At 39.2% G+C, this 19073-nt stretch overlaps 1 protein-coding gene across 4 annotated transcripts in view; it reads left to right on the top strand.

Annotated features, from left to right (window-relative positions):
• The window catches only part of COLEC11 (collectin subfamily member 11), a 116522-nt gene that overhangs the window by 77641 nt on the left and 19808 nt on the right, over positions 1 to 19073 (top strand). For all 4 annotated transcript variants that reach the window (XM_053709718.1, XM_053709719.1, XM_053709720.1 and 1 more), the window contains one exon: positions 1786 to 1839. In XM_053709718.1, the coding sequence (XP_053565693.1) occupies positions 1786 to 1839 (54 nt within the window). The remainder of the gene's footprint in view (positions 1 to 1785; positions 1840 to 19073) is intronic.

Here is a 19073-nt window from a genome sequence, read left to right as displayed (position 1 = left end):
CTGTCAACAAAGCTGAGCTTAAAAAAACCCTTAATGATCACATAATGTACAGGGTACACTAGTCGTTAAGGGGTTAATTTAGCATGGATAATGCCTTCCTAATGTGTTGGAATGCATCTTATTGATTCCATTAGTGAAAGTAACAATGTTATATAATCTTGCATCATTTTAGAATGATCTTTTTTAAAAATGTCAAATTAGGCAGGGATAGATCTCAACTGAGTATATAAAATGTAAGTGCTGCATAAAAAAAGACATATAATGTGAAAAAGGATCAGTTACACAAAAATGTAACAGAACCATATGTTTTGAGTGACAGCACGCTAAGAGTAAACATCCAAAGTTTAGCAAGTACTTATGGCTGGTCACTATGACCATCTAGATAAGTAGATGATGACGAGAGTCCACTATAACATATAGGTATTAGAGCCTGAATCAGTAACTTTCCACCACCATGATGAAACTTATCCATGGTTGATCCAGCCTCCCAGGCAGCTGTTTAACCCTATACTTAATCCTATCCTCTACCAAAATTAACCCTATAAGTGTCCAAGTCCTCCACTACAAATCCCCTACCATTCAACAGTCCCTCCTCATCTTTCCCCTCCACAAGCAGCACCATTTAACTTAAACAAAAAAAAAACTACACATGCCCCCTACTGGTTAAAATCCCCTTCCTGACACTTCATCATTGCACCTCCCTCTGTGAGACTCCCCAGTTCAAATCGCCCTCACAAAACCCACCACTGCAAACTCCCCTAATTGGTCTTGTCCACTCTTCTGATTAATCTCTATCAGAAGAGTGACCATTTGGAGGATCCATTGGGTGATAGTGAGGTATTGTGCTAGGAAACAGGTTTACATATAGGATTAACTATGGTGGAGGATAGGGTCATATATATGGTTCATTGTGGTCTTTGGGAGCTGGGTTAGAGTTTATTGCTATAGGAACAGGCAATGAGTAGTTTTTATTGTAGTGTTTGTAAAGTCAATATGGACCATCTTTTCTTTTTGATTATCCCAACTGCTTATGTCCTACTCTTTTAGGCACAGATAACAATAATATAGCAACTCCTTTTAAGCAGCCATGTGTGGATTGTGCTACATAGCTTAACTAATTGTAGCTCCTCTCATATAACATTTGCTACATTATCACAGATGTCACTACACTTATCTCACTACATTTAAATCGTAATCACCTGCAAGTCGCATATCATAGTAATAGTGTGTAACGATGTAGTGACAATAGATACGTTCAAAGATGCAGTTGTGAATTAACATCCTGATGATCATGTTTTAGCTGTGTACTAGTTACATATTATAAAATGTTATTTGCATATGTTTAGTAATATGTGAACTAACCGTGCATGAAAACAGCTTGAAAAGCAGGATATTCCATATCAAAAAGGGGCCAAAATGGATTTTCAAAAGAGAAAAGCTTTTAAAATACATAAATCAAATTTTGTTGGTTAGGGGTATCAGTGTAAAATATTTGAGTGTTTCTTATGAATCAGAATGCTTTTGAAGTTTAAAAACTTACTAAAATGAAAGCCACTTCACACAGGTCCTGGGAAAGTATCTTATTGCAGCAGCTAAACTTGTATTTTCAATCTGACCTGATGCTATAAAGGAGATTCGTTTAAGGGTAAAGCCACATTTAAAAAATATAAATTGATTATATTGTGATTATATTAATATAATTAAGTAATGATTAAATATATATAAAAAGTGTATACTAAGTTCTAGATATCTTTGTGATTTTCTGTTAATAAATATATTTTCTAGGTGAAAAGGGTGATGTTGGCGAGATGGGTCCCCCTGGACCGAATGGAGAACCAGGTAACTGGTAACACTTAAAAAGAATTACATTTAAATCATCTATAGCAAATGATAGTGTCTGACCTGGAGAATAAATAAATTATTTATATTGTATTCTATTGCTGTAAGAGAGAGCTCTGACAATAGTGTTTCTGTCACACTGAAAAAAAAGTTGCAATAAGATCATTTTCTTTTACTACTACTACTCAAAAGGGGCTAAACCTATGGCTAAAATCAGCCCTGGAATGGCAATGTACTGCCAGTCCTAACCTGAACACATCTGTTGAACTAATCATTAGCAGCATATATGTGTAGTCACCAATCACTGGCAGTGTTCTGCTCTGGAGTGGAAGTATTTTGCTGCTCTTGAGCTGACTTTTACTATTTTCTTTCATGTAATTAACAAGAGTCCATGAGCTAGTGACGTATGGGATATACATTCCTACCAGGAGGGGCAAAGTTTCCCAAACCTTAAAATGCCTATAAATACACCCCTCACCACACCCACAAATCAGTTTTTACAAACTTTGCCTCCAAGGGAGGTGGTGAAGTAAGTTTGTGCTAGATTCTACGTTGATATGCGCTCCGCAGCAAGTTGGAGCCCGGTTTTCCTCTCAGCGTGCAGTGAATGTCAGAGGGATGTGAGGAGAGTATTGCCTATTGAATGCAGTGATCTCCTTCTACGGGGTCTATTTCATAAGGTTCTCTGTTATCGGTCGTAGAGATTCATCTCTTACCTCCCTTTTCAGATCGACGATATACTCTTATATTTACCATTTCCTCTACTGATTCTCGTTTCAGTACTGGTTTGGCTTTCTACAAACATGTAGATGAGTGTCCTGGGGTAAGTAAGTCTTATTTTCTGTGACACTCTAAGCTATGGTTGGGCACTTTATTTATAAAGTTCTAAATATATGTATTCAAACATTTATTTGCCTTGACTCAGAATGTTCAACTTTCCTTATTTCCAGACAGTCAGTTTCATATTTGGGATTATGCTTTAATTATCTTATTTTTCTTACCTCAAAAATTTGACTTTTTTCCCTGTGGGCTGTTAGGCTCGCGGGGGCTGAAAATGCTTCATTTTATTGCGTCATTCTTGGCGCGGACTTTTTTGGCGCAAAAATTCATTTCCGTTTCCGGCGTCATACGTGTCGCCGGAAGTTGCGTCATTTTTTTGACGTTATTTTGCGCCAAAAATGTCGGCGTTCCGGATGTGGCGTCATTTTTGGCGCCAAAAGCATTTAGGCGCCAAATAATGTGGGCGTCTTATTTGGCGCCAAAAAATATGGGCGTCGCTTTTGTCTCCACATTATTTCAGTCTCATTTTTCATTTGCTTCTGGTTGCTAGAAGCTTGATGTTTGGCATTTTTTTCCCATTCCTGAAACTGTCTTATAAGGAATTTGATCTATTTTGCTTTATATGTTGTTTTTTCTCTTACATATTGCAAGATGTCTCACGTTGCATCTGAGCCAGAAGATACTACAGGAAAACCTCTGCCTGCTGGATCTACCAAAGCTAAGTGTATCTGCTGTAAACTTTTGGTAGCTATTCCTCCAGCTGTTGTTTGTATTAAATGTCATGACAAACTTGTTAATGCAGATAATATTTCCTTTAGTGATGTACCATTGCCTGTTGCAGTTCCCTCAACATCTAAGGTGCAGAATGTTCCTGATAACATAAGAGATTTTGTTTCTGAATCCATAAAGAAGGCTTTGTCTGTTATTTCTCCTTCTAGTAAACGTAAAAAGTCTTTTAAATCTTCTCTCTCTACAGATGAATTTTTAAATGAACACCATCATTCTGATTCTTTGGACTCTTCTGGTTCAGAGGATTCTGTCTCAGAGATTGATGCTGATAAATCTTCATATTTATTTAAGATGGAATTTATTCGCTCTTTACTTAAAGAAGTACTAATTGCTTTAGAAATAGAGGATTCTAGTCCTCTTGATACTAATTCTATACGTTTGGATAAGGTTTTTAAAGCTCCTGCGGTTATTCCAGAAGTCTTTCCTGTTCCTAATGCTATTTCTGCAGTAATTGCTAAGGAATGGGATAGATTGGGTAATTCATTTACTCCTTCTAAACGTTTTAAGCAATTATATCCTGTTCCGCCTGACAGATTAGAATTTTGGGACAAAATCCCTAAAGTTGATGGGGCTATTTCTACCCTTGCTAAACGTACTACCATTCCTACATCAGATGGTACCTCGTTTAAGGATCCTTTAGATAGAAAAATTGAATCTTTTCTAAGAAAAGCTTATCTATGTTCAGGTAATCTTCTTAGACCTGCTATATCATTGGCTGATGTTGCTGCAGCTTCAACTTTTTGGTTGGAAACTCTAGCGCAACAAGTAACAAATCGTGATTCTCATGATATTATTATTCTTCTTCAGCATGCTAATAATTTCATCTGTGATGCCATTTTTGATATTATTAGAGTTGATGTTAGATTTATGTCTCTGGCTATCTTAGCCAGAAGAGCTTTATGGCTTAAGACTTGGAATGCTGATATGGCTTCTAAATCAACTCTACTTTCCATTTCTTTCCAGGGAAACAAATTATTTGGTTCTCAGTTGGATTCTATTATTTCAACTGTTACTGGTGGGAAAGGAACTTTTTTACCACAGGATAAAAAGTCTAAAGGTAAAAACAGGGCTAACAATCGTTTTCGTTCCTTTCGTTTCAACAAAGAACAAAAGCCTGATCCTTCGTCCTCAGGAGCAGTTTCAGTTTGGAAACCATCTCCAGTCTGGAATAAATCCAAGCCTGCTAGAAAGGCAAAGCCTGCTTCTAAGTTCACATGAAGGTACGGCCCTCATTCCAGTTCAGCTGGTAGGGGGCAGGTTACGTTTTTTCAAAGAAATTTGGATCAAATCTGTTCACAATCTTTGGATTCAGAACATTGTTTCAGAAGGGTACAGAATTGGTTTCAAGATGAGACCTCCTGCAAAGAGATTTTTTCTTTCCCATGTCCCAGTAAATCCAGTGAAAGCTCAAGCATTTCTGAATTGTGTTTCAGATCTAGAGTTGGCTGGAGTAATTATGTCAGTTCCAGTTCCGGAACAGGGGATGGGGTTTTATTCAAATCTCTTCATTGTACCAAAGAAGGAGAATTCCTTCAGACCAGTTCTGGATCTAAAATTATTGAATCGTTATGTAAGGATACCAACGTTCAAGATGGTAACTGTAAGGACTATATTGCCTTTTGTTCAGCAAGGGAATTATATGTCCACAATAGATTTACAGGATGCATATCTGCATATTCCGATTCATCCAGATCATTATCAGTTCCTGAGATTCTCTTTTCTAGACAAGCATTACCAATTTGTGGCTCTACCGTTTGGCCTTGCTACAGCTCCAAGAATTTTCACAAAGATTCTCGGTGCCCTTCTGTCTGTAATCAGAGAACAGGGTATTGTGGTATTTCCTTATTTGGACGATATCTTGGTACTTGCTCCGTCTTTACATTTAGCAGAGTCTCATACGAATCGACTTGTGTTGTTTCTTCAAGATCATGGTTGGAGGATCAATTTACCAAAAAGTTCTTTGATTCCTCAAACAAGGGTAACCTTTCTGGGTTTCCAGATAGATTCAGTGTCCATGACTTTGTCTTTAACAGACAAGAGACGTCTAAAATTGATTACAGCCTGTCGAAACCTTCAGTCTCAATCATTCCCTTCGGTAGCCTTATGCATGGAAATTCTAGGTCTTATGACTGCTGCATCGGACGCGATCCCCTTTGCTCGTTTTCACATGCGACCTCTTCAGCTCTGTATGCTGAACCAATGGTGCAGGGATTACACGAAGATATATCAATTAATATCTTTAAAACCGATTGTTCGGCACTCTCTAACGTGGTGGACAGATCACCATCGTTTAATTCAGGGGGCTTCTTTTGTTCTTCCGACCTGGACTGTAATTTCAACAGATGCAAGTCTCACAGGTTGGGGAGCTGTGTGGGGATCTCTGACGGCACAAGGAGTTTGGGAATCTCAGGAGGTGAGATTACCGATCAATATCTTGGAACTCCGTGCAGTTTTCAGAGTTCTTCAGTTTTGGCCTCTTCTGAAGAGAGAATCGTTCATTTGTTTTCAGACAGACAATGTCACAACTGTGGCATACATCAATCATCAAGGAGGGACTCACAGTCCTCTGGCTATGAAAGAAGTATCTCGAATTTTGGTTTGGGCGGAATCCAGCTCCTGTCTAATCTCTGCGGTTCATATCCCAGGTGTAGACAATTGGGAAGCGGATTATCTCAGTCGCCAAACGTTGCATCCGGGCGAATGGTCTCTTCACCCAGAGGTATTTCTTCAGATTGTTCAAATGTGGGGGCCCCCAGAGATAGATCTGATGGCCTCTCATCTAAACAAGAAACTTCCCAGGTATCTGTCCAGATCCCGGGATCCTCAGGCGGAGGCAGTGGATGCATTATCACTTCCTTGGAAGTATCATCCTGCCTATATCTTTCCGCCTCTAGTTCTTCTTCCAAGAGTAATCTCCAAGATTCTGAGGGAATGCTCGTTTGTTCTGCTAATAGCTCCGGCATGGCCTCACAGGTTTTGGTATGCGGATCTTGTCCGGATGGCATCTTGCCAACCATGGACTCTTCCGTTAAGACCAGACCTTCTGTCTCAAGGTCCTTTTTTCCATCCGGATCTGAAATCCTTAAATTTAAAGGTATGGAGATTGAACGCTTGATTCTTGGTCATAGAGGTTTCTCTGACTCCGTGATTAATACTATGTTACAGGCTCGTAAATCTGTATCTCGAGAGATATATTATAGAGTCTGGAAGACTTATATTTCTTGGTGTCTTTCTCATCATTTTTCTTGGCATTCTTTTAGAATACCGAGAATTTTACAGTTTCTTCAGGATGGTTTAGATAAGGGTTTGTCCGCGAGTTCTTTGAAAGGACAAATCTCCGCTCTTTCTGTTCTTTTTCACAGAAAGATTGCTATTCTTCCTGATATTCATTGTTTTGTACAAGCTTTGGTTCGTATAAAACCTGTCATTAAGTCAATTTCTCCTCCATGGAGTTTGAATTTGGTTTTGGGAGCTCTTCAAGCTCCTCCGTTTGAACCTATGCATTCATTGGACATTAAATTACTTTCTTGGAAAGTTTTGTTCCTTTTGGCCATCTCTTCTGCTAGAAGAGTTTCTGAATTATCTGCTCTTTCGTGTGAGTCTCCTTTTCTGATTTTTCATCAGGATAAGGCGGTGTTGCGAACTTCTTTTGAATTTTTACCTAAAGTTGTGAATTCCAACAACATTAGTAGAGAAATTGTGGTTCCTTCATTATGTCCTAATCCTAAGAATTCTAAGGAGAAATCATTGCATTCTTTGGATGTTGTTAGAGCTTTGAAATATTATGTTGAAGCTACGAAATCTTTCCGTAAGACTTCTAGTCTATTTGTTATCTTTTCCGGTTCTAGGCAAGGCCAGAAAGCTTCTGCCATTTCTTTGGCATCTTGGTTGAAATCTTTAATTCATCTTGCCTATGTTGAGTCGGGTAAAATTCCGCCTCAAAGAATTACAGCTCATTCTACTAGGTCAGTATCTACTTCCTGGGCGTTTAGGAATGAAGCTTCGGTTGACCAGATCTGCAAAGCAGCAACTTGGTCCTCTTTGCATACTTTTACTAAATTCTACCATTTTGATGTATTTTCTTCTTCTGAAGCAGTTTTTGGTAGAAAAGTTCTTCAGGCAGCGGTTTCAGTTTGAATCTTCTGCTTATGTTTTTTGTTAAACTTTATTTTGGGTGTGCATTATTTTCAGCAGGAATTGGCTGTCTTTATTTTATCCCTCCCTCTCTAGTGACTCTTGTGTGGAAAGATCCACATCTTGGGTAGTCATTATCCCATACGTCACTAGCTCATGGACTCTTGTTAATTACATGAAAGAAAACATAATTTATGTAAGAACTTACCTGATAAATTCATTTCTTTCATATTAACAAGAGTCCATGAGGCCCACCCTTTTTTGTGGTGGTTATGATTTTTTTGTATAAAGCACAATTATTCCAATTCCTTATTTTATATGCTTCGCACTTTTTTTCTTATCACCCCACTTCTTGGCTATTCGTTAAACTGATTTGTGGGTGTGGTGAGGGGTGTATTTATAGGCATTTTAAGGTTTGGGAAACTTTGCCCCTCCTGGTAGGAATGTATATCCCATACGTCACTAGCTCATGGACTCTTGTTAATATGAAAGAAATGAATTTATCAGGTAAGTTCTTACATAAATTATGTTTTTCACCCCTTTGTGGGTCTTAAAGGGACAGGGAACACCTTGAGATTGTAATAAAAAAATACGTAATTATGTGTAGTAAAACCACTTTGCAATATACTTTCATTATTTTTTTTCCCCCTTTTCTTTTCATTTGACTGTGAAAATTATGGGTTTTCTAACTCTCTGAACTGGAAACTACAGACTTCTCAAGGCCTTCCCTGCTGCATATAGTATCTATCTCTATCTCTAATAGTTTAAGAATTCAAAACTGCTTCTTTATTCTCTCTACCACCTCAGAGGTGGTGAGATAAATCACTCAACACTTGCCTGTTTGGGGTGATTGACATGCTCTGCTCTCTTGCAATTGGTTGCATGAGAGCAGGGAGGTGGGATTGCACAAGAGAGCTCTTGCTAAATTTTGAATTTTTGTCATTTAATGAGCATCGCAAATGGCAAATTTCAGGCAGAGTTTCTCTAACTGAGAGCCTGTCCACACGCAATCTTGGTAAATTTTGGTCTACAACTTAAAAAATCATCATACAACATATATTTATCAGTGCCGTATATTTGACTTTTGTGTTGCTGTGGGTGCTAAAAAAACCTGCTGCTCCCCAAAAGACTCCCACCTTTAGCAACTTTAGCACACATTTGCCTTACAGCCAATTACCAGGGACACATGGAGGAGTTATGCATCCCTACTAGACAACCAGGGGTCAATATTATGTTTAAAAATAAATAAAACATTTGAAGAGTCCCAGACTAGATTCCCATGGTTTATAAAATTAGTATTGGGGTTCTCTAAAAGGGCTGCAGTTTAATAAAACATGGACCACAAGCACAACAGTAATGTAGTCCTTAACCATTTTGCTGGAATTGTTAAAGAAAAATAAAAAGTAGGTAACAAGCCAAGAGCACTGACACTGTCCTTCTTCCATACAATAGAGTATGGAGTACTCGGAGAAGAGTATTGAAAATGGAGAACAGACGTTTTGGGTTTGAAGAAAGAGTAGAGTTAAGAGTAGAGAAGTAATGTTGCTTACACAGATTAAGGGCAGTATATTAGATGAATTTGTAATGAAGAAAATCAGCTGAACTCCGAGATTTTTTCCAGTGCCGCTCAGCAGTACGGGAACATCTGCATAGGTACTGTGTCAGAGGAGTATGCCAGGGCTGAGGATGAGTGTGTGATTTCTGAGCTATGGTAAGAGGAGCCAGATTGTCAAATACGGATGTAAGGGTGGAATTATAGTGGCAGATAGATTGGTCAGGGCAGGAAAAGGAGGAGAAAGATGAGAGGAGAGGTTCGAGGGAATTAGCAAGCTGTTTCTGATCTAATGACATAATGCTTCTGTGAAGTTTGCTGTGAGGAGGTAGAAGGAGGGAGAGGTTTAAGGAGCCGGAGATAAGAGGTCATGTATGAAAGTGAGCTTGTTGCAAATAGAGTGAGAGTTCCAGAGTGCACAAGTGAAAGTGGTAGTGGCTTTAGATGCAAGAGGAATGTGAGTAAGGTTGCCAGAGTTTTGTTTTCTGAGTCTATGGAATATGGTACACATGGATGTGCACAGCTAGGAAGTTGTTGGGGACCAGGATTAGGGGAGATGTCACCAGCAGTTAGTAAAAGCAAGAGGGAGAGGGACATGAGATAAGCTGCAAAGACTGTTTTTGAGACGAGCTGCAGGGGGAGAGAGAGTGTTTAGGAATAGGTAAAGTTCATGAGTACAAAAGTAAGGTGAGTTTAAGAGAGATGGACTAATGAACAGTGCAGGTGGAGAGGGAGAAGGAGTAATTGAAAAATGTAGTTTGTTATAGAGACAAAAGGTAACAAAAAGGAATATGAAGATATTGAGCATTTTTACAAAAGTGTGAACCAATTAAACACATAAGAGACAGTATTACAGCAGCAATTGCATAAGGAAACAATAAGATACATAAAACATGTTACAAAACAACTTGCCTTGTGTCTTGCCCCTTGTCCAATTCTTGTTCAATTCTTGTTCAATTCTTGTTCAATTCTTTTCTCAATGCCTCACTTATAAAAGGCCCGATCCGATATGCAGCGTCGCCCACAAAATCCGGCGACGCCGGTCTTTGCGCGGGTTTGGTATCACATATACAGCGTAGCATACAACTTACGCCTGTATATTTCACCCGTCGCCCGCAATTTTTACTCCCATAGGCTAACATGGGACCGCGTCGTAAGTCAGTATACAATATCCAGCGCAAGGCCTTACGTGGCGAAAATGGAGAAATCTTACTCCATTTTCACCTCGCCATAAAATGCAGCCGTAGCAGGCCTTGCGTTGAGTATGGGAGCACCGTAACTCCCTAAAATGCCTTCCAAAAAAAACCTAACGCATGCGCAATGTCTATCTACCTGTCAACCGCAATCCCCCACCACAATACCTAATAAAGTGTATTAACCCCTAAACCGCCGCACCTAAATAAAGTGTTTAACCCCTAAACCGCCACTCCCGGACCCCGCCGCCACCTACATTAAATTTATTAACCCCTAATCTGACCCCCCAACACCGCCACCACCTACATTAAATTTATTAACCCCTAATCTGACCCCACTACACCGCCGCCACCTACATTAAATTTATTAACCCCTAATCTGACCCCCCTACACCGCCGCCACCTACATTAAATTTATTAACCTCTAATCTGACCGCCACCTACATTAAATTTATTAACCCCTAATCTCCCGCCCCCAACGTCGCCGCCACTATATTAAATTTATTAACCCCTAAACCTAAGTCTAACCCTAACACCCCCCTAACTTAATTATTATTTAAATAAATCTAAATAATATTACTATTTATTAACTAAATTATTCCTATTTAAAACTAAATACTTACCTATAAAATAAACCCTAAGGCCTAGATTTAGAGTTTGGCGGTAGCCGTGAAAAACAGCGTTAGAGGCTCCTAACGCTGGTTTTAGGCTACCGCCGGTATTTGGAGTCACTCAAAATAGGGTCTAACGCTCACTTTTCAGCCGCGACTTTTCCATACCGCAGATCCCCCTACGCCATTTGCGTATCCTATCTTTTCAATGGGATTTTTCTAACTCCGGTATTTAGAGTCGTTTCTGAAGTGAGCGTTAGAGCTCTAACGACAAAACTCCAGCCGCAGGAAAAAAGCAGGAGTTAAGAGCTTTCTGGGCTAACGCCGGTTTATAAAGCTCTTAACTACTGTACTCTAAAGTACACTAACACCTATAAACTACCTATGTACCCCTAAACTGAGGTCCCCCCACATCGCCGCAACTCGATTTAATTTTTTAACCCCTAATCTGCCGACCGCCACCTACGTTATACTTATGTACCCCTAATCTGCTGCCCCTAACACCGCCGACCCCTGTATTATATTTATTAACCCCTAACCTGCCCCCCACAACGTCGCCGCCAGCTACCTACAATAATTAACCCCTAATCTGCCGACCGCAAAGCGCCGCCACCTACGTTATCCTTATGTACCCCTAATCTGCTGCCCCTAACACCGCCGACCCCTATATTATATTTATTAACCCCTAATCTGCCCCCCTCAACGTCGCCGACACCTGCCTACACTTATTAACCCCTAATCTGCCGAGCGGACCTGAGCGCTACTATAATAAAGTTATTAACCCCTAATCCGCCTCACTAACCCTATCATAAATAGTATTAACCCCTAATCTGCCCTCCCTAACATCGCCGACACCTAACTTCAATTATTAACCCCTAATCTGACGACCAAATCTCGCCGCTATTCTAATAAATGTATTAACCCCTAACACTAACACCCCCCTAAGTTAAATATAATTTAAATCTAACGAAATTAATTATCTCTTATTAAATAAATTATTCCTATTTAAAGCTAAATACTTACCTGTAAAATAAATCCTAATATAGCTACAATATAAATTATAATTACATTGTAGCTATTTTAGGATTAATATTTATTTTACAGGCAACTTTGTATTTATTTTAACCAGGTACAATAGCTATTAAATAGTTAAGAACTATTTAATAGTTACCTAGTTAAAATAATAACAAAATTACCTGTAAAATAAGTCCTAACCTAAGTTCTAATTAAACCTAACACTACCCTATCAATAAATTAATTAAATAAAATACCTACAATTACCTACAATAAAACCTAACACTACACTATCAATAAATAAATTAAATACAATTTCTACAAATAACTACAATTACATAAACTAACTAAAGTACAAAAAATAAAAAAGAACTAAGTTACAAAAAATAAAAAAATATTTACAAACATAAGAAAAATATTACAACAATTTTAAACTAATTACACCTACTCTAAGCCCCCTAATAAAATAACAAAGACCCCCAAAATAAAAAAAATCCCTACCCTATTCTAAATTAATAAAGTTAAAAGCTCTTTTACCTTACCAGCCCTGAACAGGGCCCTTTGCGGGGCATGCCCCAAGAAAATCAGCTCTTTCTTTCATGTAATTAGCAAGAGTCCATGAGCTAGTGACGTATGGGATATACATTCCTACCAGGAGGGGCAAAGTTTCCCAAACCTCAAAATGCCTATAAATACACCCCTCACCACACCCACAATTCAGTTTTACAAACTTTGCCTCCGATGGAGGTGGTGAAGTAAGTTTGTGCTAGATTCTACGTTGATATGCGCTCCGCAGCAAGTTGGAGCCCGGTTTTCCTCTCAGCGTGCAGTGAATGTCAGAGGGATGTGAGGAGAGTATTGCCTATTTGAATGCAGTGATCTCCTTCTACGGGGTCTATTTCATAGGTTCTCTGTTATCGGTCGTAGAGATTCATCTCTTACCTCCCTTTTCAGATCGACGATATACTCTTATATATACCATTACCTCTGCTGATTCTCGTTTCAGTACTGGTTTGGCTTTCTACAAACATGTAGATGAGTGTCCTGGGGTAAGTAAATCTTATTTTCTGTGACACTCTAAGCTATGGTTGGGCACTTTGTTTATAAAGTTCTAAATATATGTATTCAAACATTTATTTGCCTTGACTTGCTTTGTTCAACTTTCCTTATTTTCAGACAGTCAGTTTCATATTTGGGATAATGCATTTGATTTAATCATTTTTTCTTACCTTCAAAAATTTGACTTTTTTCCCTGTGGGCTGTTAGGCTCGCGGGGGCTGAAAATGCTTCATTTTATTGCGTCATTCTTGGCGCTGACTTTTTTGGCGCAAAAATTCTTTTCCGTTTCCGGCGTCATACGTGTCGCCGGAAGTTGCGTCATTTTTTGACGTTATTTTGCGCCAAAAATGTCGGCGTTCCGGATGTGGCGTCATTTTGGCACCAAAAAGCATTTAGGCGCCAAATAATGTGGGCGTCTTATTTGGCGCTAAAAAATATGGGCGTCGCTTTTGTCTCCACATTATTTAAGTCTCATTTTTCATTGCTTCTGGTTGCTAGAAGCTTGTTTTTTTTTGGCATTTTTTCCCATTCCTGAAACTGTCATTTTAAGGAATTTGATCAATTTTGCTTTATATGTTGTTGTTTTTTCTCTTACATATTGCAAGATGTCTCACGTTGCATCTGAGTCAGAAGATACTACAGGAAAATCGCTGTCTAGTGCTGGATCTACCAAAGCTAAGTGTATCTGTTGTAAACTTTTGGTAGCTATTCCTCCAGCTGTTGTTTGTATTGATTGTCATGACAAACTTGTTAAAGCAGATAATATTTCCTTTAGTAAAGTACCATTGCCTGTTGCAGTTCCTTCAACATCTAAGGTGCAGAATGTTCCTGATAACATAAGAGATTTTGTTTCTGAATCCATAAAGAAGGCTATGTCTGTTATTTCTCCTTCTAGTAAACGTAAAAAATCTTTTAAAACTTCTCTCCCTACAGATGAATTTTTAAATGAACATCATCATTCTGATTCTGATAACTCTTCTGGTTCAGAGGATTCTGTCTCAGAGGTTGATGCTGATAAATCTTCATATTTATTTAAAATGGAATTTATTCGTTCTTTACTTAAAGAAGTTCTAATTGCTTTAGAAATAGAGGATTCTGGTCCTCTTGATACTAATTCTAAACGTTTGGATAAGGTATTTAAATCTCCTGTGGTTATTCCAGAAGTTTTTCCTGTTCCTAATGCTATTTCTGCAGTAATTTCCAAAGAATGGGATAAATTGGGTAATTCATTTACTCCCTCTAAACGTTTTAAGCAATTATATCCTGTGCCGTCTGACAGATTAGAATTTTGGGACAAAATCCCTAAAGTTGATGGGGCTATTTCTACCCTTGCTAAACGTACTACTATTCCTACGTCAGATGGTACTTCGTTTAAGGATCCTTTAGATAGGAAAATTGAGTCCTTTCTAAGAAAAGCTTATCTGTGTTCAGGTAATCTTCTTAGACCTGCTATATCTTTGGCTGATGTTGCTGCAGCTTCAACTTTTTGGTTGGAAACCTTAGCGCAACAAGTAACACATCATGATTCTCATGATATTATTATTCTTCTTCAGCATGCTAATAATTTTATCTGTGATGCCATCTTTGATATTATCAGAGTTGATGTCAGGTTTATGTCTCTAGCTATTTTAGCTAGAAGAGCTTTATGGCTTAAGACTTGGAATGCTGATATGGCTTCTAAATCAACTCTACTTTCCATTTCTTTCCAGGGTAACAAATTATTTGGTTCTCAGTTGGATTCTATTATTTCAACTGTTACTGGTGGGAAAGGAACTTTTTTACCACAGGATAAAAAATCTAAGGGTAAAAACAGAGCTAATAATCGTTTTCGTTCCTTTCGTTTCAACAAAGAACAAAAACCTGATCCTTCATCCTCAGGAGCAGTTTCAGTTTGGAAACCATCTCCAATCTGGAATAAATCCAAGCCAGCCAGAAAGGCAAAGCCTGCTTCTAAGTCCACATGAAGGTGCGGCCCTCATTCCAGCTCAGCTGGTAGGGGGCAGGTTACGTTTTTTCAAAGAAATTTGGATCAATTCTGTTCACAATCTTTGGATTCAGAACATTGTTTCAGAAGGGTACAGAATTGGTTTCAAGATGAGACCTCCTGCAAAGAGAATTTTTCTTTCCCGTGTCCCAGTAAATCCAGTAAAAGCTCAAGCATTTCTGAATTGTGTTTCAGATCTAGAGTTGACTGGAGTAATTATGCCAGTTCCAGTTCAGGAACAGGGGATGGGGTTTTATTCAAATCTCTTCATTGTACCAAAGAAGGAGAATTCCTTCAGACCAGTTCTGGATCTAAAAATATTGAATCGTTATGTAAGGATACCAACGTTCAAGATGGTAACTGTAAGGACTATTTTGCCTTTTGTTCAGCAAGGGAATTATATGTCCACAATAGATTTACAGGATGCATATCTGCATATTCCGATTCATCCGGATCATTATCGGTTCCTGAGATTCTCTTTTCTGGACAAGCATTACCAGTTTGTGGCTCTGCCGTTTGGCCTTGCTACAGCTCCAAGAATTTTTACAAAGGTTCTCGGTGCCCTTCTGTCTGTAATCAGAGAACAGGGTATTGTGGTATTTCCTTATTTGGACGATATCTTGGTACTTGCTCAGTCTTTACATTTAGCAGAATTTCATACGAATCGACTTGTGTTGTTTCTTCAAGATCATGGTTGGAGGATCAATTTACCAAAAAGTTCATTGATTCCTCAGACAAGGGTAACCTTTCTGGGTTTCCAAATAGATTCAGTGTCCATGACTCTGTCTTTAACAGACAAGAGGCGTCTAAAACTGATGGCAGCTTGTTGAAACCTTCAGTCACAATCATTCCCTTCGGTAGCCTTATGCATGGAAATTCTAGGTCTTATGACTGCTGCATCGGACGCGATCCCCTTTGCTCGTTTTCACATGCGACCTCTTCAGCTTTGTATGCTGAATCAATGGTGCAAGGATAACACAAAGATATATCAATTAATATCTTTAAAACCGATTGTTCGACACTCTCTAACGTGGTGGACAGATCACCATCGTTTAATTCAGGGGGCTTCTTTTGTGCTTCCGACCTGGACTGTAATTTCAACAGATGCAAGTCTCACAGGTTGGGGATCTCTGACGGCACAAGGAGTTTGGGAATCTCAGGAGGTGAGATAACCGATCAATATTTTGGAACTCCGTGCAATTTTCAGAGCTCTTCAGTTTTGGCCTCTTCTGAAGAGAGAATCGTTCATTTGTTTTCAGACATACAATATCACAACTGTGGCATACATCAATCATCAAGGAGGAACTCACAGTCCTCTGGCTATGAAAGAAGTATCTCGAATTTTGGTTTGGGCGGAATCCAGCTCCTGTCTAATCTCTGCGGTTCATATCCCAGGTGTAGACAATTGGGAAGCGGATTATCTCAGTCGCCAAACGTTGCATCCGGGCGAATGGTCTCTTCACCCAGAGGTATTTCTTCAGATCGTTCAAATGTGGGAACTTCCAGAAATAGATTTGATGGCGTCCCATCTAAACAAGAAACTTCCCAGGTATCTGTCCAGATCCCGGGATCCTCAGGCGGAGGCAGTGGATGCATTATCACTTCCTTGGAAGTATCATCCTGCCTATATCTTTCCGCCCCTAGTTCTTCTTCCAAGAGTAATCTCCAAGATTCTGAAGGAATGCTCGTTTGTTCTGCTGGTAGCTCCGGCATGGCCTCACAGGTTTTGGTATGCGGATCTTGTCCGGATGGCCTCTTGCCAACCGTGGACTCTTCCGTTAAGACAAGACCTTCTGTCACAAGGTCCTTTTTTCCATCAGGATCTGAAATCCTTAAATTTAAAGGTATGGAAATTGAACGCTTGATTCTTCGTCAAAGAGGTTTCTCTGACGCTGTGATTAATACTATGTTACAGGCTCGTAAATCTGTATCTAGAGAGATATATTATAGAGTCTGGAAGACTTATATTTATTGGTGTATTTCTCATCATTTTTCTTGGCATTCTTTCAGAATTCCGAAAATTTTACAGTTTCTTCAGGATGGTTTAGATAAAGGTTTGTCCGCAAGTTCCTTGAAAGGACAAATCTCTGCTCTTTCTGTTCTTTTTCACAGAAAGATTGCTATTCTTCCTGATATTCATTGTTTTGTACAAGCTTTGGTTCGTATAAAACCTGTCATTAAGTCAATTTCTCCTCCTTGGAGTTTGAATTTGGTTCTGGGGGCTCTTCAAGCTCCTCCGTTTGAACCTATGCATTCATTGGACATTAAATTACTTTCTTGGAAAGTTTTGTTCCTTTTGGCCATCTCTTCTGCCAGAAGAGTTTCTGAATTATCTGCTCTTTCTTGTGAGTCTCCTTTTCTGATTTTTCATCAGGATAAGGCGGTGTTGCGAACTTCTTTTGAATTTTTACCTAAAGTTGTGAATTCCAACAACATTAGTAGAGAAATTGTGGTTCCTTCATTATGTCCTAATCCTAAGAATTCTAAGGAGAAATCGTTGCATTCTTTGGATGTTGTTAGAGTTTTGAAATATTATGTTGAAGCTACTAAATCTTTCAGAAAGACTTCTAGTCTATTTGTTATCTTTTCCGGTTCTAGAAAAGGCCAGAAAGCTTCTGCCATTTCTTTGGCATCTTGGTTGAAATCTTTAATTCATCTTGCCTATGTTGAGTCGGGTAAAACTCCGCCTCAGAGAATTACAGCTCATTCTACTAGGTCAGTTTCTACTTCCTGGGCGTTTAGGAATGAAGCTTCGGTTGATCAGATTTGCAAAGCAGCAACTTGGTCCTCTTTGCATACTTTTACTAAATTCTACCATTTTGATGTATTTTCTTCTTCTGAAGCAGTTTTTGGTAGAAAAGTACTTCAGGCAGCGGTTTCAGTTTGAATCTTCTGCTTATGTTTTTCGTTAAACTTTATTTTGGGTGTGGATTATTTTCAGCAGGAATTGGCTGTCTTTATTTTATCCCTCCCTCTCTAGTGACTCTTGTGTGGAAAGATCCACATCTTGGGTAATCATTATCCCATACGTCACTAGCTCATGGACTCTTGCTAATTACATGAAAGAAAACATAATTTATGTAAGAACTTACCTGATAAATTCATTTCTTTCATATTAGCAAGAGTCCATGAGGCCCGCCCTTTTTTTGTGGTGGTTATGATTTTGTATAAAGCACAATTATTCCAATTCCTTATTTTATATGCTTTCGCACTTTTTTATCACCCCACTTCTTGGCTATTCATTAAACTGAATTGTGGGTGTGGTGAGGGGTGTATTTATAGGCATTTTGAGGTTTGGGAAACTTTGCCCCTCCTGGTAGGAATGTATATCCCATACGTCACTAGCTCATGGACTCTTGCTAATATGAAAGAAATGAATTTATCAGGTAAGTTCTTACATAAATTATGTTTTTGCCTGTAAAAAAAAACATACAATACCCCCCCCCTAACATTGCAACCCACCACCCACATACCCCTAATCTAACCCAAACCCCCCTTAAATAAACCTAACACTAAGCCCCTGAAGATCTTCCTACCTTGTCTTCACCTCAACAGGTATCACCGATCCGTCCTGGCATCCGGTGCTGAAGAGGTCCAGAAGAGGCTCCAAAGTCTTCCTCCTATCCGGCAAGAAGAGGACATCCGGACCGGCAAACATCTTCATCCAAGCTGCATCTTCGATCTTCTTCCATCCGGTGCGGAGCGGGTCCATGTTGAAGCATCCGACGCGGATCCATCCTCTTCTTCCGGCGTTTCCCGACGAATGACGGTTCCTTTAAGGGACGTCATCCAAGATGGCGTCCCTCGAATTCCGATTGGCTGATAGGATTCTATCAGCCAATCGGAATTAAGGTAGGAATATTCTGATTGGCTGATGGAATCAGCCAATCAGAATCAAGTTCAATCCGATTGGCTGATCCAATCAGCCAATCAGATTGAGCTTGCATTCTATTGGCTGTTCCGATCAGCCAATCAGATTGAGCTTGCATTCTATTGGCTGTTCCGATCAGCCAATAGAATGCGAGCTCAATCTGATTGGCTGATTGGATCAGCCAATCGGATTGAACTTGATTCTGATTGGCTGATTCCATCAGCCAATCAGAATATTCCTACCTTAA

This window comes from Bombina bombina, chromosome 4 (genome assembly GCF_027579735.1).
Source record: "Bombina bombina isolate aBomBom1 chromosome 4, aBomBom1.pri, whole genome shotgun sequence".
NCBI classification, from domain to species: Eukaryota; Metazoa; Chordata; class Amphibia; order Anura; family Bombinatoridae; genus Bombina; species Bombina bombina.
This window is presented reverse-complemented; position numbering and strand designations above follow the sequence as displayed.